This window comes from Neoarius graeffei, chromosome 7 (assembly GCF_027579695.1).
Source record: "Neoarius graeffei isolate fNeoGra1 chromosome 7, fNeoGra1.pri, whole genome shotgun sequence".
NCBI lineage: Eukaryota > Metazoa > Chordata > Actinopteri > Siluriformes > Ariidae > Neoarius > Neoarius graeffei.
Genome location: NC_083575.1, coordinates 92,668,926 through 92,696,262, shown reverse-complemented (window position 1 = coordinate 92,696,262; position 27,337 = coordinate 92,668,926). Strand labels below are relative to the sequence as shown.

Here is a 27,337-nt window from a genome sequence, read left to right as displayed (position 1 = left end):
ATTTGATGGTAATTTTTTTTTTTTTAATATTTCAAAAAATTATCGCATTTTACACAAATTGTTCCAGTCATTTCGCTGCCGGTTTGTTTACATTCTTCATCTTTAAGCATTAAAAATTGTTGAATTTTTTTTTAGACTGGTTCAAAAGCTCAAAGAAGTGAACTGAAATGTCCAAAGAACAATTCAATAAATGTCTAAAGCTACTCTACACCTCGGCACGACAGCAAGACGGCACTTTCTAAAAAAAAAAAACAAAAAAAAAAACACTAAAAAGTCAATTCATGCCGCCATCGATAGGTTAAGAAGTCCGCCTAAGCAGAAATGATTTTGTTGGACATTTTGTATACAGTATCAAATTTTCCAAAAAAAAAAAAAAAAGCTCCGTTTCTCAAAATCCAGTGAATGTGGATAGAATAAAAAAGTAGGGTGCATCAGTTGCCCCCTAAAAATGAAAAGTTCCTCCGATCATGATGCATTTTTGTTTTTATGTTCCTTTTGGTAAGAAAACACACTGGGTGAAATATTTTGACAAAATTCAAAAGTGTAATGGTGGCACCAGGAGCTCAAAGTTATGGAAAAAGCTGCTATTTTATGACTTTTATGACAAATTTCGATCACTTTTCATGAAACATTATGGCACCTTATAGAGTATACCAAATATCTTAGATACACATTTTTAGTACATATTCTAAATATATTATCAAGCACAGTTTGAGTTTTAGCTGTTCATTGAATCATTGTTCAACTAATTTTAAACAATACAAATGTATTATGAATCACATTAATGCTTCTCAATCCCTCGCAAAGGTTCTTAACATGATCTCTGGCTCACAAGAAATCAATAAATGGAGTCCAACATTGTGATTCAAACCTTACGCGAAAACATAAAATAAGCGTTTTTTTGGCAAAAAATGAACCTCATGGTGCCACCATTAGACTTTTGAATATGGTGAAAAAAATTTACAGGATGTCTTTATTGGTGAAAAGGAACACCCAAACAAAAATGCATCAGGTTTTATGAAAGTGAGGGCAACTGATGCACCCTAATAAAAAGTTATTCCACTCAATCTCGTCGTACATGAGCTTATAGCGGCTATCAGCTCATGTACGACTCAATTTCGTGGAATACCGGTTGAGGTTACTGCTGTTATTTTGTCGAATTGTATATTCTCTGGTGGTAATCATGTCGTTTTGCACAGCCCAACATTACATGTTTAACATTTTCAGATTTTTTTGAACTTATTCCAAGTCCACATGGATACATCAGAACACATTTAATGTAACCGTTCAGAAGAATTATTTATCTAAGAACAATGAGCTCTAAACGTGGTGTGTAGCATTAACTGCACAACTTCACTAACACAATTTTAAATAATTTTAAATGATCAGTCCCCCCCCCCCCACACACACACACACACCCATTCATGTTGTTGAAAATCTCAAATCCTGTAAAACACCTGAATTGTGATCATTTGAGTTGGTAATGATCCAGTTGGGTGGAGCTGAACATTGTTCAAAACGTAGTACAACAAACAAAATATTTATTACAAATCACGTTAACATCTTTATATTCATCATAAAACCAGCTCTGATAACCATCACAGATCTGACGTTCGCACAACAGCTCACCTTCCTCAACTGTAACGCGCTTCCGTTTTTCTGTCCTGTGTGTGAAAAAGACAGACACACTGTTGTACTGTTTTTGTGCGTTGTTTTTTTTTAATTATAAAAACCCACAACAGTACACAGCATTGATGAAGATGGTTCAGGACGGTTCAGTAAGTCTTGCTGCTTTCGTATGATTCGGGGAACGGCACGGAGAAGTGACCCGAGCCCATGACCAACGGCAAGATCCCAGCGTTTGGGATCACATTCCAGGAGAGAGAGAGAGTCACGTTCTTATTCGCCCTGGGTTTAGGGGAAAAAAAAAAAAAAAAAGTTTATTTTACACACAGTTCCACATAAACGGTTATATAGCTCTCTCTCTCACACACAATTTATTTATATATATATATATATATATATATATATATATACATACATACATACATACATACACACACACACACACACACACACACACAGTGGTGCTTGAAAGTTTGTGAACCCTTTAGAATTTTCTATATTTCTGCATAAATATGACCTAAAACATCATCAGGTTTTCACACAAGTCCTAAAAGTAGATAAAGAGAACCCAGTTAAACAAATGAGACAAAATATTATACTTGGTCATTTATTTATTGAGGAAAATGATCCAATATTACAGATCTCTGAGTGGCAAAAGTATGTGAACCTCTAGGATTAGCAGTTAATTTGAAGGTGAAATTAGAGTCAGGTGTTTTCAATCAATGGGATGACAATCAGGTGTGAGTGGGCACCCTGTTTTATTTAAAGAACAGGGATCTATCAAAGTCTGATCTTCACAACACATGTTTGTGGAAGTGTATCATGGCATGAACAAAGGAGATTTCTGAGGACCTCAGAAAAAGCGTTGTTGATGCTCATCAGGCTGGAAAAGATTACAAAACCATCTCTAAAGAGTTTGGACTCCACCAATCCACAGTCAGACAGATTGTGTACAAATGGAGGAGATTCAAGACCATTGTTACCCTCCCCAGGAGAGGTCGACCAACAAAGATCACTCCAAGAGCAAGGCGTGTAATAGTCGGCGAGGTCACAAAGGACCCCAGGGTAACTTCTAAGCAACTGAAGGCCTCTCTCACATTGGCTAATGTTAATATTTGTGAGTCCACCATCAGGAGAACACTGAACAACAATGGTGTGCATGGCAGGGTTGCAAGGAGAAAGCCACTGCTCTCCAAAAAGAACATTGCTGCTCGTCTGCAGTCTGCTAAAGATCACGTGGACAAGCCAGAAGGCTATTGGAAAAATTTTGTGGACAGATGAGAACAAAATAGAACTTTTTGGTTGAAATGAGAAGCGTTATGTTTGGAGAAAGGAAAACACTGCATTCCAGCATAAGAACCTTATCCCATCTGTGAAACATGGTGGTGGTAGTATCATGGTTTGGGCCTGTTTTGCTGCATCTGGGCCAGGACGGCTTGCCATCATTGATGGAACAATGAATTCTGAATTATACCAGCGAATTCTAAAGGAAAATGTCAGGGCATCTGTCCATGAACTGAATCTCAAGAGAAGGTGGGTCATGCAGCAAGACAACGACCCTAAGCACATAAGTCGTTCTACCAAAGAATGGTTAAAGAAGAATAAAGTTAATGTTTTGGAATGGCCAAGTCAAAGTCCTGACCTTAATCCAATGGAAATGTTGTGGAAGGACCTGAAGTGAGCAGTTCATGTGAGGAAACCCACGAACATCCCAGAGTTGAAGCTGTTCTGTACGGAGGAACGGGCTAAAATTCCTCCAAGCCGGTGTGCAGGACTGATCAGCAGTTACCGCAAACGTTTAGTTGCAGTTATTGCTGCACAAGGGGGTCACACCAGATACTGAAAGCAAAAGGTTCACATACTTTTGCCACTCAGAGATCTGTAATATTGGATCATTTTCCTCAATAAATAAATGACCAAGTATAATATTTGTGTCTCATTTGTTTAACTGGGTTCTCTTTATCTACTTTTAGGACTTGTGTGAAAATCTGATGTTGTTTTAGGTCATATTTATGCAGAAATATAGAAAATTCTAAAGGGTTCACAAACTTTCAAGCACCACTGTGTGTGTGTGTGTGTGTGTGTATATATATTTCTCCCATTTTATTTCCAACCTCTGGTCTGACTAGTGCACTACCGATAGGGCTTCTACACAAAAAGTAAATGAAAACGATGTTTACAGACAAACAAGGACTCATTTCATCTCTCTCTCTCTCTCTTTGTCAGATTTAACCCTTTCATGTATAGTGTCCACTTATGAAGAACCTTACGGAATTATGGAGAGGCTTATTTAAAAAAAAACATTAGAGAAAAATGGACAGATAAAGTTTCCTTTACTCTCCCTCTATCAGATTTAACCCTTTCATGTACAGCATATGGTTCACTTTTGAAGAATCTTACGGACTTGCTGAGAGCAGGGATGAGAATGAAAAACATTTTAAAAGTCTGAAAAAACCAGGGCATGGGGCTAATGATTTTTGGCTATTTTTTTTTTTTTTACCCCAAAACCATTAATTTTATCAGCAAAAATTTGCAATGTATTTGGAAATAAATTCCCCTTCTTGGTGGACTACCAGGTGAAAATGATTAATATGGTACAAGAGACTTGTTTTTAATCAATTCACATTTGACGATTTCAAAAAATCAATGCACCTTTTAATATAAACGAGCTCTACAGTATTATATTTCTGCATTTTAGCTATTCATGTCTTTGAATACTCTAATCCTTTACAATGAAGTGCAAACCAGAAAAAAGTTCTGTCATATAATTCTCTTAAGCTTTCTTCTGATGTTATCATGGTAGCAGGAGGTCTTGCATATTAAGCAGGCAACATTCAACATCACTTATCACTTCCCTTTCAACTGTTGTGTGTACTAACTAGGTTTTATCTGGACAGGATGTTGTGTAATGTAATACAGATACCATACGGTCAATTTGAAGATCGAGATGGTGATTTTGAGTTAAAGAACAGGCGTGTACAATGGGCATTACATATTGGAAATTTTTTTTAAATCAAAAACTATAAGTTCATCTCGGCCTAAAAAATTTGGGCAGACGCTCCCGCGTGGCACACGCCAGCAATTCCCCCCCGTCCCCCTATGAAATGAGCAATAAGTAGGAGAGTTATACATGCTATCATACTTAAAATTTCATCAGAAATATAGATATGATACTATGATTCTCCCCAACATGCTACATTAGATAAGCTAGCCTCATTTATAAAAGATACACACTTGTATATGACATGTAATTGATATATATTTTTTGGGACGCGCTCTCTCTCTCTGCCATGCCGATCCTGTAGGCTGCACTGACTCAACTGAACTGAAAACTCCGGTCCTCGAGAAAAGAGATAAAAGCCCGCCCACACTGAAAGCTGATTGGCTTATTTTGCTGAGTAACCCAATCAAGATGCTCTTTGTCTGGCATGCGCTACATGAACAGGCACACAGGCAGTGTTGCCAGATTGGGTGGTTTTAAGTGCATTTTGGCGGGTTTTGAACATATTTTGGGCTGGAAAACGTCAGCAGTATCTGGCAACACTGCACACAGTCTCCCTCATGCACCCCCTCGCGCGCGCACATTCTAAGATGCGTGATGCAGACCTTAATGTTGCGCGCACACGCTCTTGCTCGCGTCTATCAATATGCAGGAGACTCCCGGAACTTCCGGGAGACTTGGGATGTCTGCGTTATAAGGTGACCACAGATCGTTAATCATACCCCCCCCCAAAAAAAAAATTCTCAACGGATTTACATCGATCTCAAAAACGATCATTTTGGTCTGAAAAAGTCGGACCAATCGGCGGAAAATTCTCATCCCTGTGAGAGCCTTCATGACCTGCGGAGAGTCTTACTGACTTACTAAGAGGCTTACGGACGTTCACAGACTCTTTGGCTATGTTCAGACCGACAGTCCAAATCCCTTTTATTTGCATATCTGATCTTCCTGATTGACTGTCCACATTATATACTGCATTGCAAGTGATCAGATCCGATCTGCATGTCCTTGTACAAATCCTCATTTTCAGTCTTATTCACACTGGTTGCTATAGTAACTGATAAAAACAAACTAATATGGAGAGTAATGAAATGGGCTTGCTTTTTTTTTTCTCCTCCCTTTCACGTGGCGATGTGGAGCAGCGGTGCAGGTTTTATAAAAGGGTTGTTTTACAATCAGGGTACAAGGTTTGTGTCACAGGGGTCCAAAATTCAAATTGATTCAAACTTGTACCAGTTTTTAAGTGAAGGACGAGTTAAAGAACAGATAGGCGTGTGTAATAGTTTGTATTATAACAAGATTAAGTGTAGCTTTAAGCAGGGCTGGGAGAAACAAATGAAGTGATTCTCGGAGAGGACTTTTTTTTTTTGACAATTCAGAATCCACGACTTCCATAGTGCTTTTAAATACAAGGCTGTAAGCTTTGTGTTAGTTGTCTCTAATATTTATGTCCTGATATCTTGACCACATTTTAGGATGAAAATAATCATGTTAGATATGTTATTTTATATTGAAAAATTAGCCGTCTCGGAGAGGACATTTTTTTGACAATTACATGGGTCAGTCCATGAAATGATGTTACTTTTCATTGGTCCGGGTTTACATAATCATTTCATCTTTGATTTCCATGATTTAAAGAAATATTTAGCAGATTATCCATAAATATTGTTTGAAGAAATAAAATAAATTTAAAAAAAAATGAAGTTTTCTTTTGAAATAAAGAAATGTGAAACATTTTCTTCCCCTGTGACTGGACACGGATGACACGTTTTTTGTGACATGGAATATTTGCTGACTTTGAGCTTAAATAAACCTTCATTACTTTCTGAGAATTTCAATAAAATTAGTTTCATGGTACTTGCTATTTAGTTTTACACTCACATAAAGTTAAAAAGGTTCTATAAACTATTTAGCTTCGAATTCATCCACTAAAAATAGGTTGTGAACGTAACATTGTGATGTCCTACCGTGTTACGTTAGAAACCAGGCTTATAAAAAATGATAAAACGAGTTGAAATCATGATTGATGTTTTTAATATAAAGAATATACTATAAAACAATGTAGGTAGAAATTTAAACAAACGGCAATAAAAGAAATTATCGATGTTTTTTCTCACATCCTAACTTAGCGCCCACTCACTTCCTGGTTCGTTCACAACCTGCGAGACCTATTTACTCAATCTAGGTCAGCTGACCTGACGCGAGATAACTTCTCGCGGGATCTCACACACCACAACGCGTGCTCTAGAGAAGTGCAGATATAAGTGTGACTAAGTAAAGTAATGAATTCAATAATCTCATTTACCCCATATAGGATGAAACTGTTTCCTGTTAATGACTGTTGTTATTGTTCAAATCTTAGAGATTTTATGAAGTTTGTGAAATACTGGCATTTCATATTTTCAGTGTTTATGATGTTGAACTAATATTTCTAATGAATTCTTATTCAGTGTTAATGTTTAAAGTAAGCAAATAAAAGCAAAAAATTGATTTTATCAATATTTTTCCTTTATTTTTAAAAGCTTCTTCGTGTCCTTGTTACATTAGCAACCGGGTAAATATTTATGGATTTTTTTTTTTTTAAATCGGACTTGAATGTCAGTTTATAATGTGTTTCTTCCTCCGCTCGTTCCATCCTCTGGTCCCCAAGCGCGACCGCGATGTATGATGGGATATATTGCTACTTTTCATGATGCATTGTGGGGTTAGGGTTAAAAACACCGCTGAATACTGCTGCACTCGTGTACAGAATGGATCAATTTCAACCGACGGACTACACGGCTCATTTTTCTAATGAACAGATAACTAGATATATGTCTAAAATAAACGATCTACAGATTAGTGACCCTTATGGCTTTCCGGACGGAGTTTTCACGACCGGATTTTGAACTGCCAGCGGAATACCCAGACGTGTATAATTACCTCATTAACTTTCCCTCGCTGTTCAGTGGTGAAGCACTGCGTGCCTATAAATCTCTGGACAGTTTTCTTTACAGAAATTCAGGATTTGTCAGCGACTCAGATGTGGCATCTTGTAAACAAGAATCCTCATTGGACGGGTAAGTCACTTAAGTATAGCACTGACCAGCCGATTATAGAATAGAATAAGGTAATTCCAGCTGTAATTCCAAATCGTCCGTCTTGTTTACATGGATCTGGCGTTGGAGAGGTAGAGGCTTGGCAGTGGAGATTTGAGTAGCTGTTTTCTGAGCTTAGTCACCAGGCCGGCTCTGCAGCCTCGCTTTTGCTTCCGCTCCCGGCGCCACCTCCTTCGCTTTGCTTCCGATAACAATCCACGGAGACCCCGCTGGTCTCGCTATCTCGTCAGGAATGTTTTTTTTTTTTTCCTCGTCCGGAATGTTGTGCATGCGATGGAAATCGCTACAAACCGTCATTTTCTGCTGGAAACCAATGTCCAGTAAGTCCATACGGTTGTAGTGGATATTGAAGTCCGGTACATTGTAGAGCAGGAGTTATCTTAACAACTATGTTATATTTTCTTATATGGTCAATGCTTCATGGAAATAAAAGTTGTTTTCAGCTGTAAATTGTTTTAAGTGACTCCCTCTATGTCACATTTTGGTAACCCCATTTCATGGACTGACCCACATACTAATTTGATCAAAATAGTCTGAAAACTTACTGGCGGTCAACATTAAAACTTAACTATGTTTCCAATGATATGGAACCAAATATGTGTTTTCTGGTATAAAGAACGATGTAAGTGCATCCCTTTTGGAGCTACCTGTGGTCAAAAAAGCACTTTTTCCAAATGACACGAGTAATTTCGCTAAATATGACATATATTGCCATACAGTCACCAAAAATAACGTCATCACCAAATTTTTTTTTTTTGCATGGTGAATAGAGCTATCACAGGGCTACAATAAACAACCAAGTTTATTTCGTCAAGCCTTTTGATATTGAAGATAATAAGTGTTAAATGTGATTTTTAGCTTGCGTACCCTGATTGTAAAACAACCCCCCCCCCAAAAAAAAATTATGAGACCGCATCAGAGACAGAGGCGGCGGCGTGCCTGCTCTGCTTTATTTCGTGCACCACCTGTACATATGACGGACATTAAATTTCCATGGCATCAAAAATCACAGATGTTTCAAACAAACAAACAAAAACAAACCACCTGGAATCTGATCAGAGCAGTCAGACCTAAACGGATTTGCAAAAACGGGATTTGAATCATATTTCAAAATCACGTATGGATGTGGTCGGAAGTGAATTTGTTTGTAAAAAATCGGGTCTCGTGATTTTTAACTGTCCAGACTTGATACTTATGATCGGATCCCAATCAGATTCGGACTGAACGCAGCCTTATTGACTTAGACAGTCTTATGCCCATTTTTCCCCAGCTATGTTTTATCCAATAACAAAACAAACAAGCAAAAAAAAAAACAAACCTGTTATTCCTACACACAGAAAAGTCGTTTACGATTTAAAATGTGATATTTTCACTACGTTCACACTGCAATGCTCAATTCAGATTTTTTTGTGAGGTCGTTCACATTAACAAATATATGCGACTTGTATGTGATCCTCAGTATGAACGAAAAGCGACCTAAAAGTGTTCCACATGCGCATTGCAGGATACGACGACGTCACACGCAGTGAGCATGGTCAGTGTTTACGGAAGTAACCTAAAGTTTCCTGTGTATGACAGTAGCCAGCATGGAGTACCTGGCGATGATGCAGTTGTTGTTGCGACGGAGCCAGAACATGCACAATAGCCTGATGTTAAGGAGGAGGTTGAGAAGGAAGAGGGCAAGGGGTTTGGCTCAGGCGTTCTGCGGGGTAGTGACTGCAACCTCCGTTCAAAGGAACATCAAAGCCATGTTGTTGTAACTTTTTTAAGAGACCCGCCGCCTACTTCAGCGCAGAATAGTGACGTTTGTGGCTTGTTGATGACGTGTAAGTCGGATGAATGCGACCTGGCGGTTCAGACTGAAGTCGCATATGAAAAGATCGGATAGGAATCGGAATTAGGACCACATATCCAAACGGCCTGGGTCGGATTTGAAAAAAAATCGGATCTGTGTCGTTCATATTGTCAATAAAAGATCGGATACAGGTCACATATGGGCGAAAAAAATCGGATTTGAGTCACTTCAGCCTGAAGTGTGAACGTAGTGTTAGAAAATTCATAAGATGTGCAATTTTCAGTAATTAAACACACAAACCCTGTGTCCGAAATCACTCACTATATAGCGGACTATAGCGCGAGTTCGGCATTTCGTAGTGCTGTCTGAATGTATAGTGAGGATTATTACACCCTACCTAGTGGACGCATAGTATCCCACAATGCATCATGAAAAGTAGCAATATATCCCATCATGCATCGCGGTCGCGCTTGGGGACCAGAGGATGGAACGAGCGGAGGAAGAAACACATTATAAACGGACATTCAAGTCCGATTAAAAAAAAAAAGAGAATAGAAAACAAGCTAAAATAGAAGACGACAGATAAAATACAAGCTCAACTGTGAGTTACTGCTCACTTATATCAGAACGCAAGCGATCGAAGGAACAGGACACTTATGATGAAATGTTGACATCAACAAATAATAAACCCTGAAACAAGTAAGTAAAGAGCCGTGTCTCTCCCCAGGGATTTCAAACAGCATCCTGGTAAACTCATTTAGAAATAGCATCGTGCTTCTTGAAATGGTGTCAAAATACACCGTATGGAGCACTTGCATGTGACGTCACAGCCGATCCAGATTGTGACAGACGCCATCTTGTCGGTCAAACGCCATATTTCCGCCTTCTACTTCTGCTTCTACCTTTTCTTCTGGAAAACCCTACTATAGAGATCTTGCAGTCACGTGACCGGAAAGTACACAACCGCCATCTTGTCGGTCAAAAACACCGCTGAATACTGCTGCACTCGTGTACAGAACAGATCAATTTCAACCGACAGACTACACGGCTCATTTTTCTAATGAACAGATAACTAGATATATGTCTAAAATAAACGACCTACAGATTAGTGACCCTTATGGCTTTCCGGACGGAGTTTTCACGACCGGATTTTGAACTGCCAGCGGAATACCCGGACGTGTATGATTACCTCATCAACTTTCCCTCGCTGTTCAGTGGTGAAGCACTGCGTGCTTATAAATCTCCGCACAGTTATCTTTACAGAAATTCAGGATTTGTCAGCGACTCAGATGTGGCATCTTGTAAACAAGAATCCTCATTGGACGGGTAAGTCACTTAAGTATAGCACTGACCAGCCGATTATAGAATAGAATAAGGTAATTCCAGCTGTAATTCCAAATCGTCCGTCTTGTTTACATGGATCTGGCGTTGGAGAGGTAGAGGCTTGGCAGTGGAGATCTGAGTAGCTGTTTTCTGAGCTTAGTCAACAGGCCGGCTCTGCCTGCAGCCTCGCTTTTGCTTCCGCTCCCGGCGCCACCTCCTTCGCTTTGCTTCCGATAACAATCCACGGAGACCCCGCTGGTCTCGCTATCTCGTCAGGAATGTTTTTTTTTTTTTTCTCGTCCGGAATGTTGTGCATGTGATGGAAATCGCTACAAACCGTCATTTTCTGCTGGAAACCAATGTCCAGTAAGTCCAGACGGTTGTAGTGGATATCGAAGTCCGGTACAGACGAACAACACGCAAAAATACACACAAAAAACAAAAAACGTGCACAGGTAGGGAGAGCTTGTAGCCACAGCCGTTGTAGTAGAACTGTATATAGTAGGGTTTTCCAGAAGAAAAGGTAGAAGCAGAAGGCGGAAATATGGCGTTTGACCGACAAGATGGCGTCTGTCACAATCTGGATCGGCTGTGACGTCACATGCAAGTGCTCCATATACAATTCTACTACAACGGCTGCGGCTACAAGCTCTCCCTACCTGTGCACGTTTTTTATGTGTATTTTTGCGTGTTGTTCGTCTGTACCGGACTTCAATATCCACTAAAACCGTATGGACTTACTGGACATTGGTTTCCAGCAGAAAATGACGGTTTGTAGCGATTTCCATCGCATGCACAACATTCCGGACGAGATAGCGAGACCAGCGGGGTCTCCGTGGATTGTTATCGGAAGCAAAGCGAAGGAGGCAGCATCGGGAGCGGAAGCAAAAGCGAGGCTGCAGGCAGAGCCGGCCTGTTGACTAAGCTCAGAAAACAGCCACTCAAATCTCCACTGCCAAGCCTCTACCTCTCCAACGCCAGATCCATGGTAAACAAGACGGACGATTTGGAATTACAGCTGGAATTACCTTATTCTAGTCTATAATCGGCTGGTCAGTGTTATACTAGATACTGATATAAATAGTATTAGTACGCAATACTTAAGTGACTTACCCGTCCAATGAGGATTATTTTCTGGTTTACAAGATGCAACATCTGAGTTGCTGACAAATCCTGAATTTCTGTAAAGATAACTGTCCAGAGATTTATAAGCACGCAGTGCTTCACCACTGAACAGCGAGGGAAAGTTAATGAGGTAATTATACACGTCTGGGTATTCCACCTCTGGCAGTTCAATATCCACTGACACGGTCGTGAAAACTACGTCCGGTAATTGATAAGGGTCACTAATCTGTAGATCGTTTATTTTAGACATATATCTAGTTATCTGTTCATTAGAAAAATGAGCCGTGTAGTCCGTCGGTTGAAATTGATCCATTCTGTACACGAGTGCAGCAGTATTCAGCGGTGTTTTTGACCGACAAGATGGCGGCTGTGTACTTTCCGGTCACGTGACTGCAAGATCTCTATATGTTCCGTAAAAAGTCGGTAAACAGGAAGTCGATGTGTGACAGACCTGAAAATGCTAAACGTGGTATAGAACCCCAAGCTGAAGTTTGGTACCAAGTGGCTACGATTTGTGGTTGCTGAGAAAAACAGTGTTTCAGACGGATGGACGGAGACAGACAGACAGACAGACAGACAGACAGAGGTACACCAGTATACCCCGCTCCTGCAGAGCAGGGGTATAATAATAAAAAACAAGAATAAAAGTTACAGTGCAGAGCGAGGAATTAATCAAAAGCCTCATATTTGATTTAATAAAAGGAAGCAGGAAAGAAGAAAAAGTATTCAGCCTTGATTTAAAAGAACTGAAAGATGCAGCAGAGTACAACAAAGTACTGTGTATTGATTAATGTGGGAAATGTGCCCAGTATAATATGGATTTACCACAAAAATACACACGTGTTTATTATTTTGAATGAAAACCCACAGCCGACTGATCCGGCACGTCTGTTTTAATTGTGCGACAGTAACGATGTAAATAGCGGCGTGACAGCGTAGTGTCTGAAAGTTTTTTTTTTTTTTTAATATACATATTTTACCAATGAGCTCACTATATAGTCCTTGATATACAGTAATAATTCCCTAGATCGTGAGTAGGGAGGAGTGAACGAGTGAGTGATTTTGGACACGGCCAAAGAATTTGGATATGCTTTAAATAATTTATGCATGAAAGGGTTAAAATGGAGGCGTCTTCTCCTCGTTCAGACGCTGCAGTACGAGTTTTGAGGTGAATTTAGACATGATGATGATGAAGGTTTGTACCTCAAGCCATTTCCATCATCAAAGAAGAAGTATTTGGACTTCATGTCCTTGAGATGAAGTTTGGTGTTCTCTCCTCTCTGAACGATCTTGTCCCATAGGACCACCTGGTTCAATGCCTGAGGAGAAACACACACACACACACACACACACACACGTTAATACAGCACGGTGACACTGGTGTGTATTATGTCGTGTGTTAGTACGAAACCTTACATTGCTTTTGGTCGAATACTCAGCAGACAGATAGAGAAAGAGCTCCTTCACATTCCAGTCAAATATCGGCTGCAGATGTGACGATGTGTTACGGTAAACAACGTCAAGATCTCTCTCTCACACACACACACACACATACACACCACCGACATGTACCTCAGGGTCCTGGCCACTAGAGGGCTCTCAACAAACAGATTTAGACTATGAGAGACTGACTGGTCTTGACACGAACACACACTCTGATCATCTACCTCAGGGATGGCAACAGGAAAATTTTATTTCAGCTGAAACTCCGAACAGGGGGTTCAGGGGGGCTCCGCCCCCCTGAAGCTTTAGCCTTTTTAGCCTCTTCTACCTATTTTCTAGCCATTTTACATGTATATTGTGTGAAAAATACATGATAAAAATAAGTAAGTATCTAAAGTTATTCACCGACACAACGCAAGGGGGCGCGAAGTCGCTAGGAGTAGTTGGTGGGTGTGGTTAGTGGAGTGTTTATCCTCCGGTTACTTATAATGACTAGAACTTTTTTTTTTTATAATGACTAGAACTGGAGTCGTATAGATGTCCGTACTTCCTCAATCAACCGCTCTTCGTGCTGCTCCATCTTCGCTCGTGTTTTTAAAAATGCCGGTCGTGAAAACAAACCAAACCGGGAAAGTAGGGAAGCGGAAGCGCGTGTACAGCGGATGTAGAGTGGACCAATCAGAGCCCTCTTGTTCATTGTTACACTCGATATAGAAGCTTCCGTTGTTCGCGAGACATGTGGTTTAGATACGATTTGACACTAATCTTGGTAGCAGCAATAAAAGTTAGGTACCTAACCCCCCCTAAAACTTTTCTCTACGGATTTAGACGTTCCACAAAAATGATAAAATTGAAATTCAAAACGGCGGATTTCCGCCGTTCGGCGGAAAATTGCCATCCCTGCTACCTTCGTGAGGAAAGGGGTGAGATTTCAACCTTGGTTACCCATTTACAAAAAGTAAAGGTTTTTACAAAACAGGCTGCAGGCATGCAAGGTCAGCTTTTACGCATTTTAAGTTAATTTAAAAAGGCAAACAAAAAAAGGATATCAGCAGAAAGGTCGAAGGTCACGAAGCCCAAATCACTCCTTTCTCCTGCTGTCGTGAAGTCGTCCACGTTTTTTCTGGAGAGGACAGAAAGCATAAACACACACCAACATGAGAATTAGACACGTTAAAACACCCATACACGATGAGTAGCACGCTATAGACCCCTTTCACTGACGTCACCCGAAACCGGAAGTAAACAGACCCTGCGCCATTTTGGAAGACCAACAAACTCGTGATTGGGGGAAATAACGGCAGCGGTATGTGAACCCACGAGAATAAAGTGGAGTGGCAAACGACTTAAACAAACAAATCTGAGCTGTTTTATTTATGATTTATTGGCCCAACAGTAGACTTGAAAGAAACCTGTGTGAGACTTGGCAAAAAACTGTGGATATAATGGATAAGTCTGTGCATGATCTGCGGACACTTTGAGGTAAGCAAACGCAAGAAATTCAGATTTAAAACATGCTAAAGTGGCCCCAAGTTGATAACTGTATGAGGAGCAAGCCTCCCAGACTTCTACAATTTAATAATAATAATAATTTAGGATGGTTTGGGGTTTGCGCGCTGCTGCCAGGTTGGTTGTTGAGTAGCCTGACTTTTTTTTTTTCTTGCGTGTGGTATCATTGTTGACGCGAGGTTGTTTTTTGAACATGCCAATGCGGACACGATTTCCCCTGATGAGTTATGACTTCAGACGCGATGCGTGTGTGGAGTCCGCGTGATGTGTGTGTAAGATAGGCTTCTCATGTGTTTGGAGATCCGCGCTCCGAGACAAGCGCAAGCGCCCCCCCCCCAAGGGAAAAAAAGGGACCCCCCGAAAATATCGGCATAGTTTGAACACTGAGTGTAGGCACTGGGTGTAAACAACAAATAGTTTACAATGTCTGGGTAGCAAACAGATGGCAGAATTGGTGTCCGGTCCTCCTTATGTTTCCATTCTCCCTTGCCGCGAGTCTTATCATATGGGTCAAACCCATCAATCACAGCCAGTTTCTCCACATACCGTGCCCTTTCTGCAGCTGGTAATGTACTCACATAACCAGAATTATCAGCCATCGTGTCACTTTACTCTCGCTCGTACTTTGTTTTATATTGTGAGTGCATGTACTTGGTCTTCCAATATGGCGCCTAACAAAATCTCGCGACGCGGTGACGTCATGTGAAAGGCATCTATAGATGCACAACAGTGTAACATAGGGAAAAAAATTAAAAATTCAGGTTTTGATTTTATGTACTGAAATAACTATTAGGCACAATTTTTACAATATCTATATAAATTAGTTGTTTTTACCCATTTTAACCTTGAAATCAGCATTTTAATGATTACCCATAATGCACCGTTTATCGCGCTAAAACAAGCAAAAACATCATAAGACAGTGGAAATACTACCTTTACTACCTTCACGTGGCGTCTTTCTCGATCGCACGTGCCTAGAAGCGTACCTTCTAGAACATTCCTGGGTGGTCACGGACTGTCACGTAGCCTAGTTCGGTTGTGAAACTCGCTAGGATGGCGTATTTTCGCCAGTTTAGTGGCAAACTTTTGCGCCGCAATTTCTCCATTCTCGAAATTTGTAACCTGAAACCCTACAAGAAATGTTTCATAATGTTTGGGATTTTGAAAAATGCTTCTAGCAAGTTTTTCGCTGTATTTTTCCGTGAAACTTGGCATAAATCATCCTTAAGTGATGAGCATGACCTTGTTATTTTGGTCTGGGTCACGGAGTTCGTTGGAAGCGGGAGAAATGAGAGTTTCTCAACTACAGCAGCACTTCTCACCATAGATGGCTGGCGTGTTTCACAGCGTTTGGGATTTACTAAATCGACTAAATCTCTAGATCTACGAGGATATAAAATCACCAGGATTCTAATTTACTGGGTGAGAAGTATTATATATATTTTTGAAAGGTTTATTCGCGCTACAAGTCCATGAAAGTTGGAATTGTTTGTGAAGGGGTTAGTTAGATTTTGGTAGCGTGACGCGCACAACAAGCAAAAGAAAAAAAATTTCTTCCGAATTTCCTTGCTTTATCAAAATTATTTTTTGATACATTAAAAGACTGTGTTTATAATATTTAAGCGATTTTTTATTATAGAGAATATTTGATCAAAACTTTCAAAACAGCATTCAAAGTGATTCTTCACGGGTGTAAATGTTACGCGTGACGTCCATAATTACGTTAAATTTTAAGAACTAAAATTCTGTTAAAAATTCTAGATTTGTGCATCATTCTGGGGTTTTGCTGAATAATACTTTAGGGAGTTCTCTTACAATGCTGAAAATTCAATGAGTTTTGGTGAAATTCTAGAAAAGTTATTTACATTTTAACGTGCCTGATAGCGATTGTGCTCACACAGCGTGCTACTCATAACACACGTAATTATGAGCGTCGTGTCACGCTGCTATTCAGGAGCCTGGACAGAAGATCAAAAGTGCAAGGTAAGAGCAGTCAACCGTCATCCCCCCCAACCCCACCAAAATTAGCTTCCAACAGTTAAAACTCAAGTAGGTAATATTTTAGAAGCTTTGTTTAGTCATGTTTCTGAAAGGGCATATTCTGGACCAATTTCTTTTAATATGAAAGAATGTCCCTTTACACACTCATCCAGAAGGGTAATTTTGCACAAGGCCATCTGTCTACAGCAGAAAAAAATAAAATGACAAAACGCATCTGGAAAAATCCCAAGGGAGTCTGGAGCCAGATTCGTGACGTTACCTGTAGACCAAGCGCTCCCATTTCTCTCTCATTGTCCGGTCTTTTGGGAAACGATGAGTACTAATCCCATCATGATTGGTGTTGGTACACCCTCCTACGATACATCTGTTAACCATTTTAATAATTACGTGATAACGTTGAAGAAATTTGCAGAAAACCACCAGGTTGTTTTCTCATAAGGCCAAATAAAAAAAAAAAAAAAAGTGTGTTTCCGGTAACCCGACCGATCGAGAATTTCCGCGTCGAAATTGCCGACCGTAAAGTTTTTATTACAAATTTCCCTCGATGTTTTAGTGTAAGAGGCATTAGTTTGTCATAATTTTTTGTTTCAATGCATTCAAGTTGTGAAAGAAACGATAAAAAGTAAAATGTTTTGCCACTTCTATCCGCCCTCCTGCATAAACATGGAAGCGCACTTGTATACTGAAGGAGGAAGGGAAAACTGAGCCGAGCCGCCATTTTGAATCCTCATTCACGGCTGTAATGCAAATTGCTTCCTTTTCAGTATACAAGTGCACTTCCATGGCAGGAAAAAAAACTACGTTTTGCCGCCTATGTAGTCATATATACAATATATATACATTATACAAATAGGAGTCATTCAGGATTCAGCCATGTTTTTGCTCGGTGTTTTTGCTCGACCCAAGTTCTACAGTAGGCTAGGCGAGGCCGTCTGCTTTTAATGGAAGTAGCCTAGGACGTTATTTTCACGTTATTTCTCGATAAGGTGTTTTCACGTTATTACATGAAAATATCATGAAATATCGCTTCCGTAGATCATAACTCGAACTCTCGCGATATTTTTTTTATTCGTTTAAAGATTTAAAACACTTATTTTATTATGACGTGTGGTATAAAGGATTCTGTGCCAAAATACTATTTTGTAAGATGTTTACTTGTGTTAATTTTTTCGAACAAAATAAAAAAAAAAAAATTAAGAAGAAAAAAAAAAAAAAAAAAAACCTTTCCTACCTACCGACCTTATTTTAGTATTTCATGTTACCGGAAACACTTTTTTTTTTGGCCTAAACAAACCAGTGCTGACGTAGGATTCAGAAGGAGGCGTCCCGCACGCAACGTCACGAAAATCAGTGTTTGCCGGGAAATCCAAATGGTAAGTTTTTTCAGAGGCGGACCAATTTGCCTCAAATGGCTCGATTACAACCGAATTTTTCTGGTATTGCACAAGGTAAAAAAAAATTGCAGAGAATGCAGAATGTTACAGATATTTGACCAAAGTTTAATATAAAATAAGAGAATTACATTGATCTTGTTCCTGAATTTACCCGTGATATGCACTTTAAAATTCTCTTTACATCCCAACAACAATGAATGATGTCATCCAAATGCTTGGACGACAGGGAGAAAAAAAAAAAAATCCATCAAACGTGGCAGTCGCAGGGCTGTAAAAAGCCCATCGGACCAAATGAAGCGATTGGACGACCTACCTGCGCACTCACTGCACGTGATCAGACGGACTGCTAAAGCTAGCCATCTACTCGACAGCTGTTAGCACGAACAGCAGCCATGTTCATCGTTTACATTCATTACGACGCGGAGTTTTCTTACATGTTAAATGACTTCGCGTCTCATTTACACGAGGTTCATTTTTTGCCAAAAAACGGTTATTTTATGTTTTCGCGTAAGGTTTGAATCACAATGTTGGACTCCATTTAACAGAGATCATGTTAAGAACCTTTGCGAGGGATTGAGAAGCATTAATGTGATTCATAATACATTTGTATTGTTTAAAAGTATTTGAACAATGATTCAATGAACAGCTAAAACTCAAACTGTGCTTGATAATATATTTAGAATATGTACTAAAAATGTGTATCTAAGATATTTGGTATACTCTATAAGGTGCCATAATGTTTCATGAAAAGTGATCGAAATTGTCATAAAAGTCATAAAATAGCAGCTTTTTCCATAACTTTGAGCTCCTGGTGCCACCATTACACTTTTGAATTTTGTCAAAAATATTTCACCCAGTGTGTTTTCTTACCAAAAGGAACATAAAAACAAAAATGCATCATGATCGGAGGAACTTTTCATTTTTAGGGGGCAACTGATGCACCCTAGTACCGTGTGTGTGTGTGTGTGTGTGTGTGTGTGTGTGTGTTCACCGCTTCAGACGGGTTAAATCTACAGCAGAGGATGAATTTCACTCTGCTTGAAGTGTGCAGGTGACAAATAAAGGTTTCTTTTTTCTTAAAATGTCATTCACGCGCTTTTCTCCCCCATAAGTTTGAAAAGTATGCGAGATGTCAACACCCTCTCACTGCTTTCATATGCAGATTTAGCAATTGCAGCGGCACGGTGGTGTAGTGGTTAGCGCCGTCACCTCACAGCAAGAAGGTCCTGGGTTCGAGCCCCGGGGCCGGCGAGGGCCTTTCTGTGCGGAGTTTGCATGTTCTCCCCGTGTCCGCGTGGGTTTCCTCCGGGTGCTCCGGTTTCCCCCACAGTCCAAAGACATGCAGGTTAGGTTAACTGGTGACTCTAAATTGACCGTAGGTGTGAATGTGAATGGTTGTCTGTGTCTATAGCTGTGTTCACATATATACCGGTACGATAGTGGTATAACTGTATCTACCCCTTTCACATGACGTCACCACGCCGCGAGATTTTGTTAGGCGCCATATTGGAAGACCAAGTACATGCACTCACAATATAAAACAAAGTACGAGCGAGAGTAAAGTGACACGATGGCTGATAATTCTGGTTATGTGAGTACATTACCAGCTGCAGAAAGGGCACGGTATGTGGAGAAACTGGCTGTGATTGATGGGTTTGACCCATATGATAAGACTCGCGGCAAGGGAGAATGGAAACATAAGGAGGACCGGACACCAATTCTGCCATCTGTTTGCTACCCAGACATTGTAAACTATTTGTTGTTTACACCCAGTGCCTACACTCAGTGTTCGAACTATGCCGATATTTTCGGGGGGGTCCCTTTTTTTCCCTTGGGGGGGGGGGGGGGGGGCTTGCGCTTGTCTCGGAGCGCGGATCTCCAAACACATGAGAAGCCTATCTTACGCACATATCACGCGGACTCCACACACGCATCGCATCTGAAGTCATAACTCATCAGGGGAAATCGTGTCCGCATTGGCATGTTCAAAAAACAACCTCACGTCAACAATGATACCACACGCAAGAAAAAAAAACAAAAAAGCAGTCAGGCTACTCAACAACCAACCTGGCAGCAGCGAGCAAGCCCCAAACCATCCTAAATTATTATTATTATTAAATTGTAGAAGTCTGGGAGGCTTGCTCCTCATACAGTTATCAACTTGGGGCCACTTTAGCATGTTTTAAATCTGAATTTCTTGCGTTTGCTTACCTCAAAGTGTCCGCAGATCATGCACAGACTTATCCATTATATCCACAGTTTTTTTTTTTGCCAAGTCTCACACAGGTTTCTTTCAAGTCTACTGTTGGGCCAATAAATCATAAATAAAACAGCTCAGATTTGTTTGTTTAAGTCGTTTGCCACTCCACTTTATTCTCGTGGGTTCACATACCGCTGCCGTTATTTCCCCCTAATCACGAGTTTGTTGGTCTTCCAAAATGGCGCAGGGTCTGTTTACTTCCGGTTTCGGGTGACGTCAGTGAAAGGGGTCTATAGCGGTACAGTTTAGTGCATCTGTCCACACTAGCGAGAAATGTTTGCGGTTTTCTTTCAAGGTAGTTGAAATGAAATGCGCGTGCGCGAAATGTTTCCATGGTTACCGAGTAACTTCCTTCCGAGAATATGGCGGATGAAACAACGTGCGTGCGCTTTTTGTTGTCAGTGTACAGTCTGTATTTCTGGTGGTCATTTATTCAGTCGAATCGTATAAAATGCGCGAGGCAGTTGAGAAAGAAACAAAGAAAACGAATCTCCGTTCTTCACTATTTTATTCAGCGAAGACATCGATTGAGGTGTGAGACTTTGCGCATGCGCGTTATATTTGTATCGATACAGAGCCGCTTCATCTGTTCACACTACAGCGAAGCGCTACAGTACCGATACTGTACCGCTACGAAACCCATGCATTTGTGGGTTTCGTACGGATACAGTTATACCGCTACAGTACCGGTATAGTTGCTAGTGTGGACAGGTGTTGCGGTACGAAGTAGTATCATATCGGTATAAAAGTACGGAAGCTGAGAGAGGCCCTTCATATAATCCTTTTTTTTTTTTAATTCACCTTGTTATCCTGAGATAATGACATAATTAATTCAGGATCTCGAGAAAACAACACAACTAATTCGAGATCTTGAGAAAACAAAACAATTATTCCATGATCTCGAGTAAACAGCTGAGAAATGATTCATTCAGGTGCGCCAAGAGACTTGTGATATGCTGACTTTGGGGCTATTTCTCATTCTGTATAGACGCAACGTTGGTCATTAGAATGTCTGGAATAATCGATCACCTAATAAGGCAATATTTTGATCAGGGGTTGACACAGGGAGAGATTGCATTAAGTCTTTTAATAAGGGATAATTTCAAAATTAGTCCGCGGCACCTCCGCAGAAGACTGGCCCGGCTTCGTCTCTACCGACGGAGATACAGTGATCCAGCTGAGATCATGAAATAATTGTTTTGTTTTCTCGAGATCTCGGAATAACGGTTTTGTTTTCTCAAGATCTCGAATTAGTTGTGTTGTTTTCTCAAGATCCTGAATTAATTATGTCGTTATCTCGGGATAACAAGGTGAATAAAAAAAGATTATATGAAGGGCCTCTCTCGGCTTCCGTACAAAATCCCTAGTGCGGACAGGGTATATGTGTCAGCCCTGTGATGACCTGGCGACTTGTCCAGGGTGTACCCCACCGGGATAGGCTCCAGCTCGCCTGCAACCCTGTAGAACAGGATAAAGCGGCTAGAGATAATGAGATGAGATTAGAGGCGGTATGACGGCGTAGTGGTTAGCGCTGTCGCCTCACAGCAAGAAGGTCCTGGGTTTGAGCCCCGTGGCCGGCGAGGGCCTTTCTGTGTGGAGTTTGCATGTTCTCCCCGTGTCCGCGTGGGTTTCCTCCGGGTGCTCCGGTTTCCCCCACAGTCCAAAGACATGCAGGTTAGGTTAACTGGTGACTCTAAATTGAGCGTAGGTGTGAATGTGAGTGTGAATGGTTGTCTGTGTCTATGGCCAAGTTTACATTAGACCGTATCTGTCTCGTTTTCTTCGCGGATGCACTGTCCGTTTACATTAAAACGCCTGGAAACGCCGGGAAACGGGAATCCGCCAGCGTCCACGTATTCAATCCAGATCGTGTCTGGTCCGGTGCTGTGTAAACATTGAGAATACGCGGATACGCTGTGCTGAGCTCTAGCTGGCATCGTCATTGGACAACGTCACTGAGACATCCACCTTCCTGATTCGCTGGCGTTGGTCATGTGACGCGACTGCTGAAAAACGGCGCGGACTTCCGCCTTGTATCACCTTTCATTAAAGAGTATAAAAGTATGAAAATACTGCAAATACTGATGCAAATACTGCCCATTGTGTAGTTATGATTGTCTTTAGGCTTGCCATCCTTCCACTTGCAAGTGGTAAGTGACGCGCATGCCCGATATGCACTGGGATCACACACACAGCGGCTCAGTCCCGAATCACTGCTCGTGTGCTTCACTCGCGTGCTCTGTGAGCTGCGCAGGGCCGGAGTGCGCACCCTCCAGAGGGCACTTGCTGTTCAGGGTGGAGTGATTTGGAGCGCAGGATGCCTGCGGAGCCGAGCGTATCCGTGTATTGGCGTTGCTATGTGCACGCTAATCGTTTTAAAAACGTTAATCTGATGATCCGCTGATACGGTCTAATGTAAACCCCACCTATGTGTCAGCCCTGTGATGACCTGGCGACTTGTCCAGGGTGTACCCCGCCTTTCGCCCGTAGTCAGCTGGGATAGGCTTCAGCTCGCCTGCGACCCTGTAGAAGGATAAAGCGGCTAGAGATAATGAGATGAGATTTTCTCATCAATATCATACTTTAGTCCTGGGATCAAAGATTAAACCCTGATTTATTTACCACGCTCTACATATTTTGCAGAACATTTGTACAAATATTACATTCATCAAAATCCCTTACTGCCCCTTTAATGTGGTGATTTAGCCCAGCTGTCGTGTTATTCCTGCTCCTGCGGGTTTATTGTTGCTGCTGCAGCCATAAGGACACGCAGAGACAGGAATGCTGCAGGAATGTGTAATGTGAAGCAGCAGAAGTGAATAAATGAGGCGCTGAGACTCACAGCAGCACTTTGGAGACGTGGATGTTGACCGGGACGCTTCTGTCCCTGAACGCTGTGGTGATGAAGCAGCCGAAAGTGAGAGCCGCCATTACGCTGAGAGAAAAGGCGAACAAAGAATTCGCTCTCGATAAAACCGTGTTCATTATTAAATCTCCTTCAAAATAAACTAATAACAATTAATTTACGAACTCTGCGACAGCTCTGAGCTACAGGAAGTCTGAAAACAGGAAGTCTTGTGGGTTTTCTGACGTGTTATTAGTTTTCTTTCCATACCCGTATTCAAATAAAGCCCGCCTTCCTGTACAGTGATTGGTTAGAGCCTATACACGTTGTGCTCTATGATTGGTTAATAGTTTATGCCTACGAGAAGAGCGCTGATTGGATGATGGAGATGTCTTTCATATAATACTGTGGCAACCTACTGATCCATGCAATGTTTTTCTCATCTCATCTCATTATCTCTAGCCGCTTTATCCTGTTCTACAGGGTCGCAGGCAAGCTGGAGCCTATCCCAGCTGACTACGGGCGAAAGGCGGGGTACACCCTGGACAAGTCGCCAGGTCATCACAGGGCTGACACATAGACACAGACAACCATTCACACTCACATTCACACCTACGCTCAATTTAGAGTCACCAGTTAACCTAACCTGCATGTCTTTGGACTGTGGGGGAAACCGGAGCACCTGGAGGAAACCCACGCGGACACGGGGAGAACATGCAAACTCCACACAGAAAGGCCCTCGCCGGCCACGGGGCTCGAACCCGGACCTTCTTGCTGTGAGGCGACAGTGCTAACCACTACACCACCGTGCCGCCCCTGCAATGTTTTTATTTATTTTAAATGTATTATATCAATTAGCTAGTTCGTTTTATCTGCTAAAAAGATAATCGACAAATATTACCTTTACAAATAAAGGACATTATGTTAGTTTATAATAAGTAGTTTTGTTTTGATTGATTGATTGATTGATTGATTGATTGCAGTCCTGATCAAAACCCAAAGTAATATTGTTCAGTTTAACCCAGAATTAACACAGAGTTTCTCAGGTATTTATATGTATAGCTCACTTTTTTATTATTATAATAATAGTAGAAGGGTGGCAAAGTGGTTACCACTGTTGCCTCACAGCAAGGAGGTTCTGGGTTCAAGCCCAGTGGTGGACAAGGGCCTTTCTATGTGGAGTTTGCATGTTCTCTGCGTGGCAAGGGCGTAAAAACGGTGTTGATATTGGTGGGGACATAATTTGGCCAAGCGCCATGGTTGTCGCACGAAATGTGGCCTACGCTGTACAAATGATTGGTTGTCCATTCCTTTGTGTTATTTTGATTTTTAGCACCAGGTACACTTAGACTTAGACTTAGGCTAACATCTGCATGTATACGGGCAATACATTATCACACAGAGAAAGTGGACATTGAAGTTGCTGTGAATTTCGCTGTAGTGGATGACCTACCCAAAATACAACAACACAATCAATCAATTATGTGCTGCGGCTTCATTTTCACACAACTTTTACTATTTTCACACATTTGAAACATCATGTGCTTCCTTTTGAGTTACTGCAGTTTCAGAATCTGGAAGTAATGTAGGTATGGGTGGGAGAAGTGTGAAGAGCTTTGGTAGTTGTAGTGCATTCTGCAAAAATGTTTATTCATTAAGTTGAAAGGGTTAAGTGACAATTGTTTCACATTTTTACATTTTCACATTTTATTGCAGAGGTTACATACATACGCATATACACATGCATATACATGCAAACAATGAGCAAGAAAAAAGTAAATATAAGTAAACATTTAGCATTACCTACAAGCATTTATTAGTGTGTGTGTGTGTGTGTGTGTGTGAGAGAGAGAGATTGCAAACAGAAACTCCTTGCTGTTACAGTAAATATAAGTAAACATTTAACATTGTTTTGAATAGCTTATCGTTGACTGGGTAAAATAATGTCTTATGTCCTCCTTACGTTTTCTTTTATTGCCCGACATCACTGCCTGTGTGCTGTTTTGCTGTAGCAGCGAGCTGGATGCTGATTTTACCGCTTGCTACTGCTTACAGCCAATGACAACAAAAAACCATAGCAACGTCAAGGCAACGGGAGGTGGGCCAATCAAAGCTTCATAAAGCTTTTTTACCTGCTGTCCCCACCAATAGTCAGCCATCTTTGAGAGGTCTGTTCACAACTGAAAAACAGCTGGAAGCGATACCGCGTTTGGTGTTTTTATTCAGCGTTTCCCGCATCGCGGCTTCTCCATTAAAAAATGGTATGGACATTTTAAACTCAGCTGAATATTGGTATGGACGCGTCCATACTGTCCATACGCATTTTTACGCCCATGCTGCGTGGGTTTCCCCCGGGTGCTCCGGTTTCCCCCACAGTTCAAAGACATGCGGTTAGGTTAACATGGGGTGGCCTTGGGCTGAGGTGCCCTTGAGCCAGGTACCTGACCCCTGACTGCTCCCCGGGTGCTGTGGTGTGGCTTCCCACTGCTCTGTGTGTGTGTGTGTGTGTGTGTTCACTGCTTCAGATTAGTTCAATGCAGAGGATGAATTTCACTGTGCTTGAAGTGTGCATGTGACAAATAAAGGTTTCTTCTTTCTTCTTCTTAGAAGGGTGGCACAGTGGTGTAGTGGTTACCACTGTCGCCTCACAGCAAGAAGGTTCTGGGTTCAAGCCCAGTGGTGGACAAGGGCCTTTCTGTGTGGAGTTTGCATGTTCTCCCCATGTCTGCACATTTCTACACCTCCGGGTGCTCCGGTTTCCTCTACAGTCCAAAGACATGCTAATTGGTGACTCTAAATTGACCATAGGTGTGAATGGGTGTCTATGTATCAGCCCTGCGATGACCTGGCGACTTGTCCAGGGTGTACCCTGCCTTTCACCCATAGTCAGCTGGGATAGGCTCCAGCTTGCCTGGTGACCCTGCACAGGATAAGCAGTTACAGATAATTGATGGATGGATAATAATAAGAAAACCCAAACAGAAACCTCCTTAATCAGTTTTATATTTTAAAGTTTAATGGAATGGGCATCCGCATACTGTATAATACCCATACTGTTCACTTTAATGGGGTGTCAGAGAGGGGTATTACCACTTACGAATGGACAGTCATGCTCCGTAGACTAGGGCTACATCCACATGACAACGGCAAGGAGATTTAAAAAAAAAAAATATCGCGTCCACATGGGCAACGGATCAGTAAAATATCAGGTACATATGGCAACGCAACGCTTGCTGAAAACGATGCAATACACATGCCACACCTCTAGGTGCGCTGTAAGACGGTCCCATCAGAGACACCAGAACAATAGAAGAAGTAAGGACGCATGCGCATAAACTATTATGCGCGAGACTTCATATTAGCCACAAAGTCAGAAAAATCTGTTCGTAAAATTACGTTATAATGACCAAATACAATGAAAAGTATTTTTCCAGTCTCACCTGTGAAAGGTAATCCCATGTGATCTCGTTTGGACGGCAAACCTGTTGGTACAGCTAAACGCAGCACATGAATGAGGCGTCTTTATTCTCCACTTTGCCCCATCCAATATGGCGGCGAGGATGACGTATGATTCTACGCGGAAGGCGGCGTCTTTAATGGTCCGGAATAAATTGAATGCTACATGTTGATGGATTAATTTGTTCTTCTACGCCCTTTTTGAGGAATGTATTGTAGGACTTAAACCAACATCTGAAGAGGTGAGATCGCTCCTTTTTTTTCCCTATTTTTGCTGGCGGGATTGACTCTGCTGTAAGGGCTGTTCTCTCTCTCGCTCTCTCTCACTTTGCACCATTACACAATAAATATTCACAGTAAAAATATTTTGTAAGCGCGTTTCATGAACCAAGTTGTAGGATTTGTTGACAACTCGCATCGAGTTCGTTACACTTCTACCCGGCGTGAAGCACTGACAGTCA

At 41.3% G+C, this 27,337-nt stretch overlaps 1 protein-coding gene across 1 annotated transcript; it reads right to left on the bottom strand.

Annotated features, from left to right (window-relative positions):
- Nucleotides 1–1,691: 1,691 nt before the first annotated feature.
- Nucleotides 1,692–23,688, bottom strand: spcs3 (signal peptidase complex subunit 3). Its single transcript, XM_060924894.1, has 5 exons — nucleotides 23,418–23,688; nucleotides 14,461–14,534; nucleotides 13,385–13,461; nucleotides 13,172–13,287; nucleotides 1,692–1,908 (listed from the first exon to the last, which is right to left on the bottom strand). The coding sequence occupies exons 1-5, from the start codon at nucleotides 23,558–23,560 to the stop codon at nucleotides 1,776–1,778; spliced, it is 543 nt and encodes a 180-aa protein (XP_060780877.1). The 5' UTR covers nucleotides 23,561–23,688; the 3' UTR covers nucleotides 1,692–1,775.
- Between the last annotated feature and the right edge of the window lie 3,649 nt (nucleotides 23,689–27,337).

Excerpts from the sequence above, each read along its gene's own strand:
- spcs3 (XM_060924894.1), bottom strand. The coding sequence starts at position 23,560 with ATGAACACGGTTTTATCGAGAGCGAATTCTTTGTTCGCCTTTTCTCTC. Across the intron at positions 14,535-23,417 it reads CACGTCTCCAAAGTGCTGCT|AAAAAACGTGGACGACTTCA; the intron begins GTGAGTCTCAGC and ends TGTCCTCTCCAG. Across the intron at positions 13,288-13,384 it reads AGTATTCGACCAAAAGCAAT|GCATTGAACCAGGTGGTCCT; the intron begins GTAAGGTTTCGT and ends GTTTCTCCTCAG.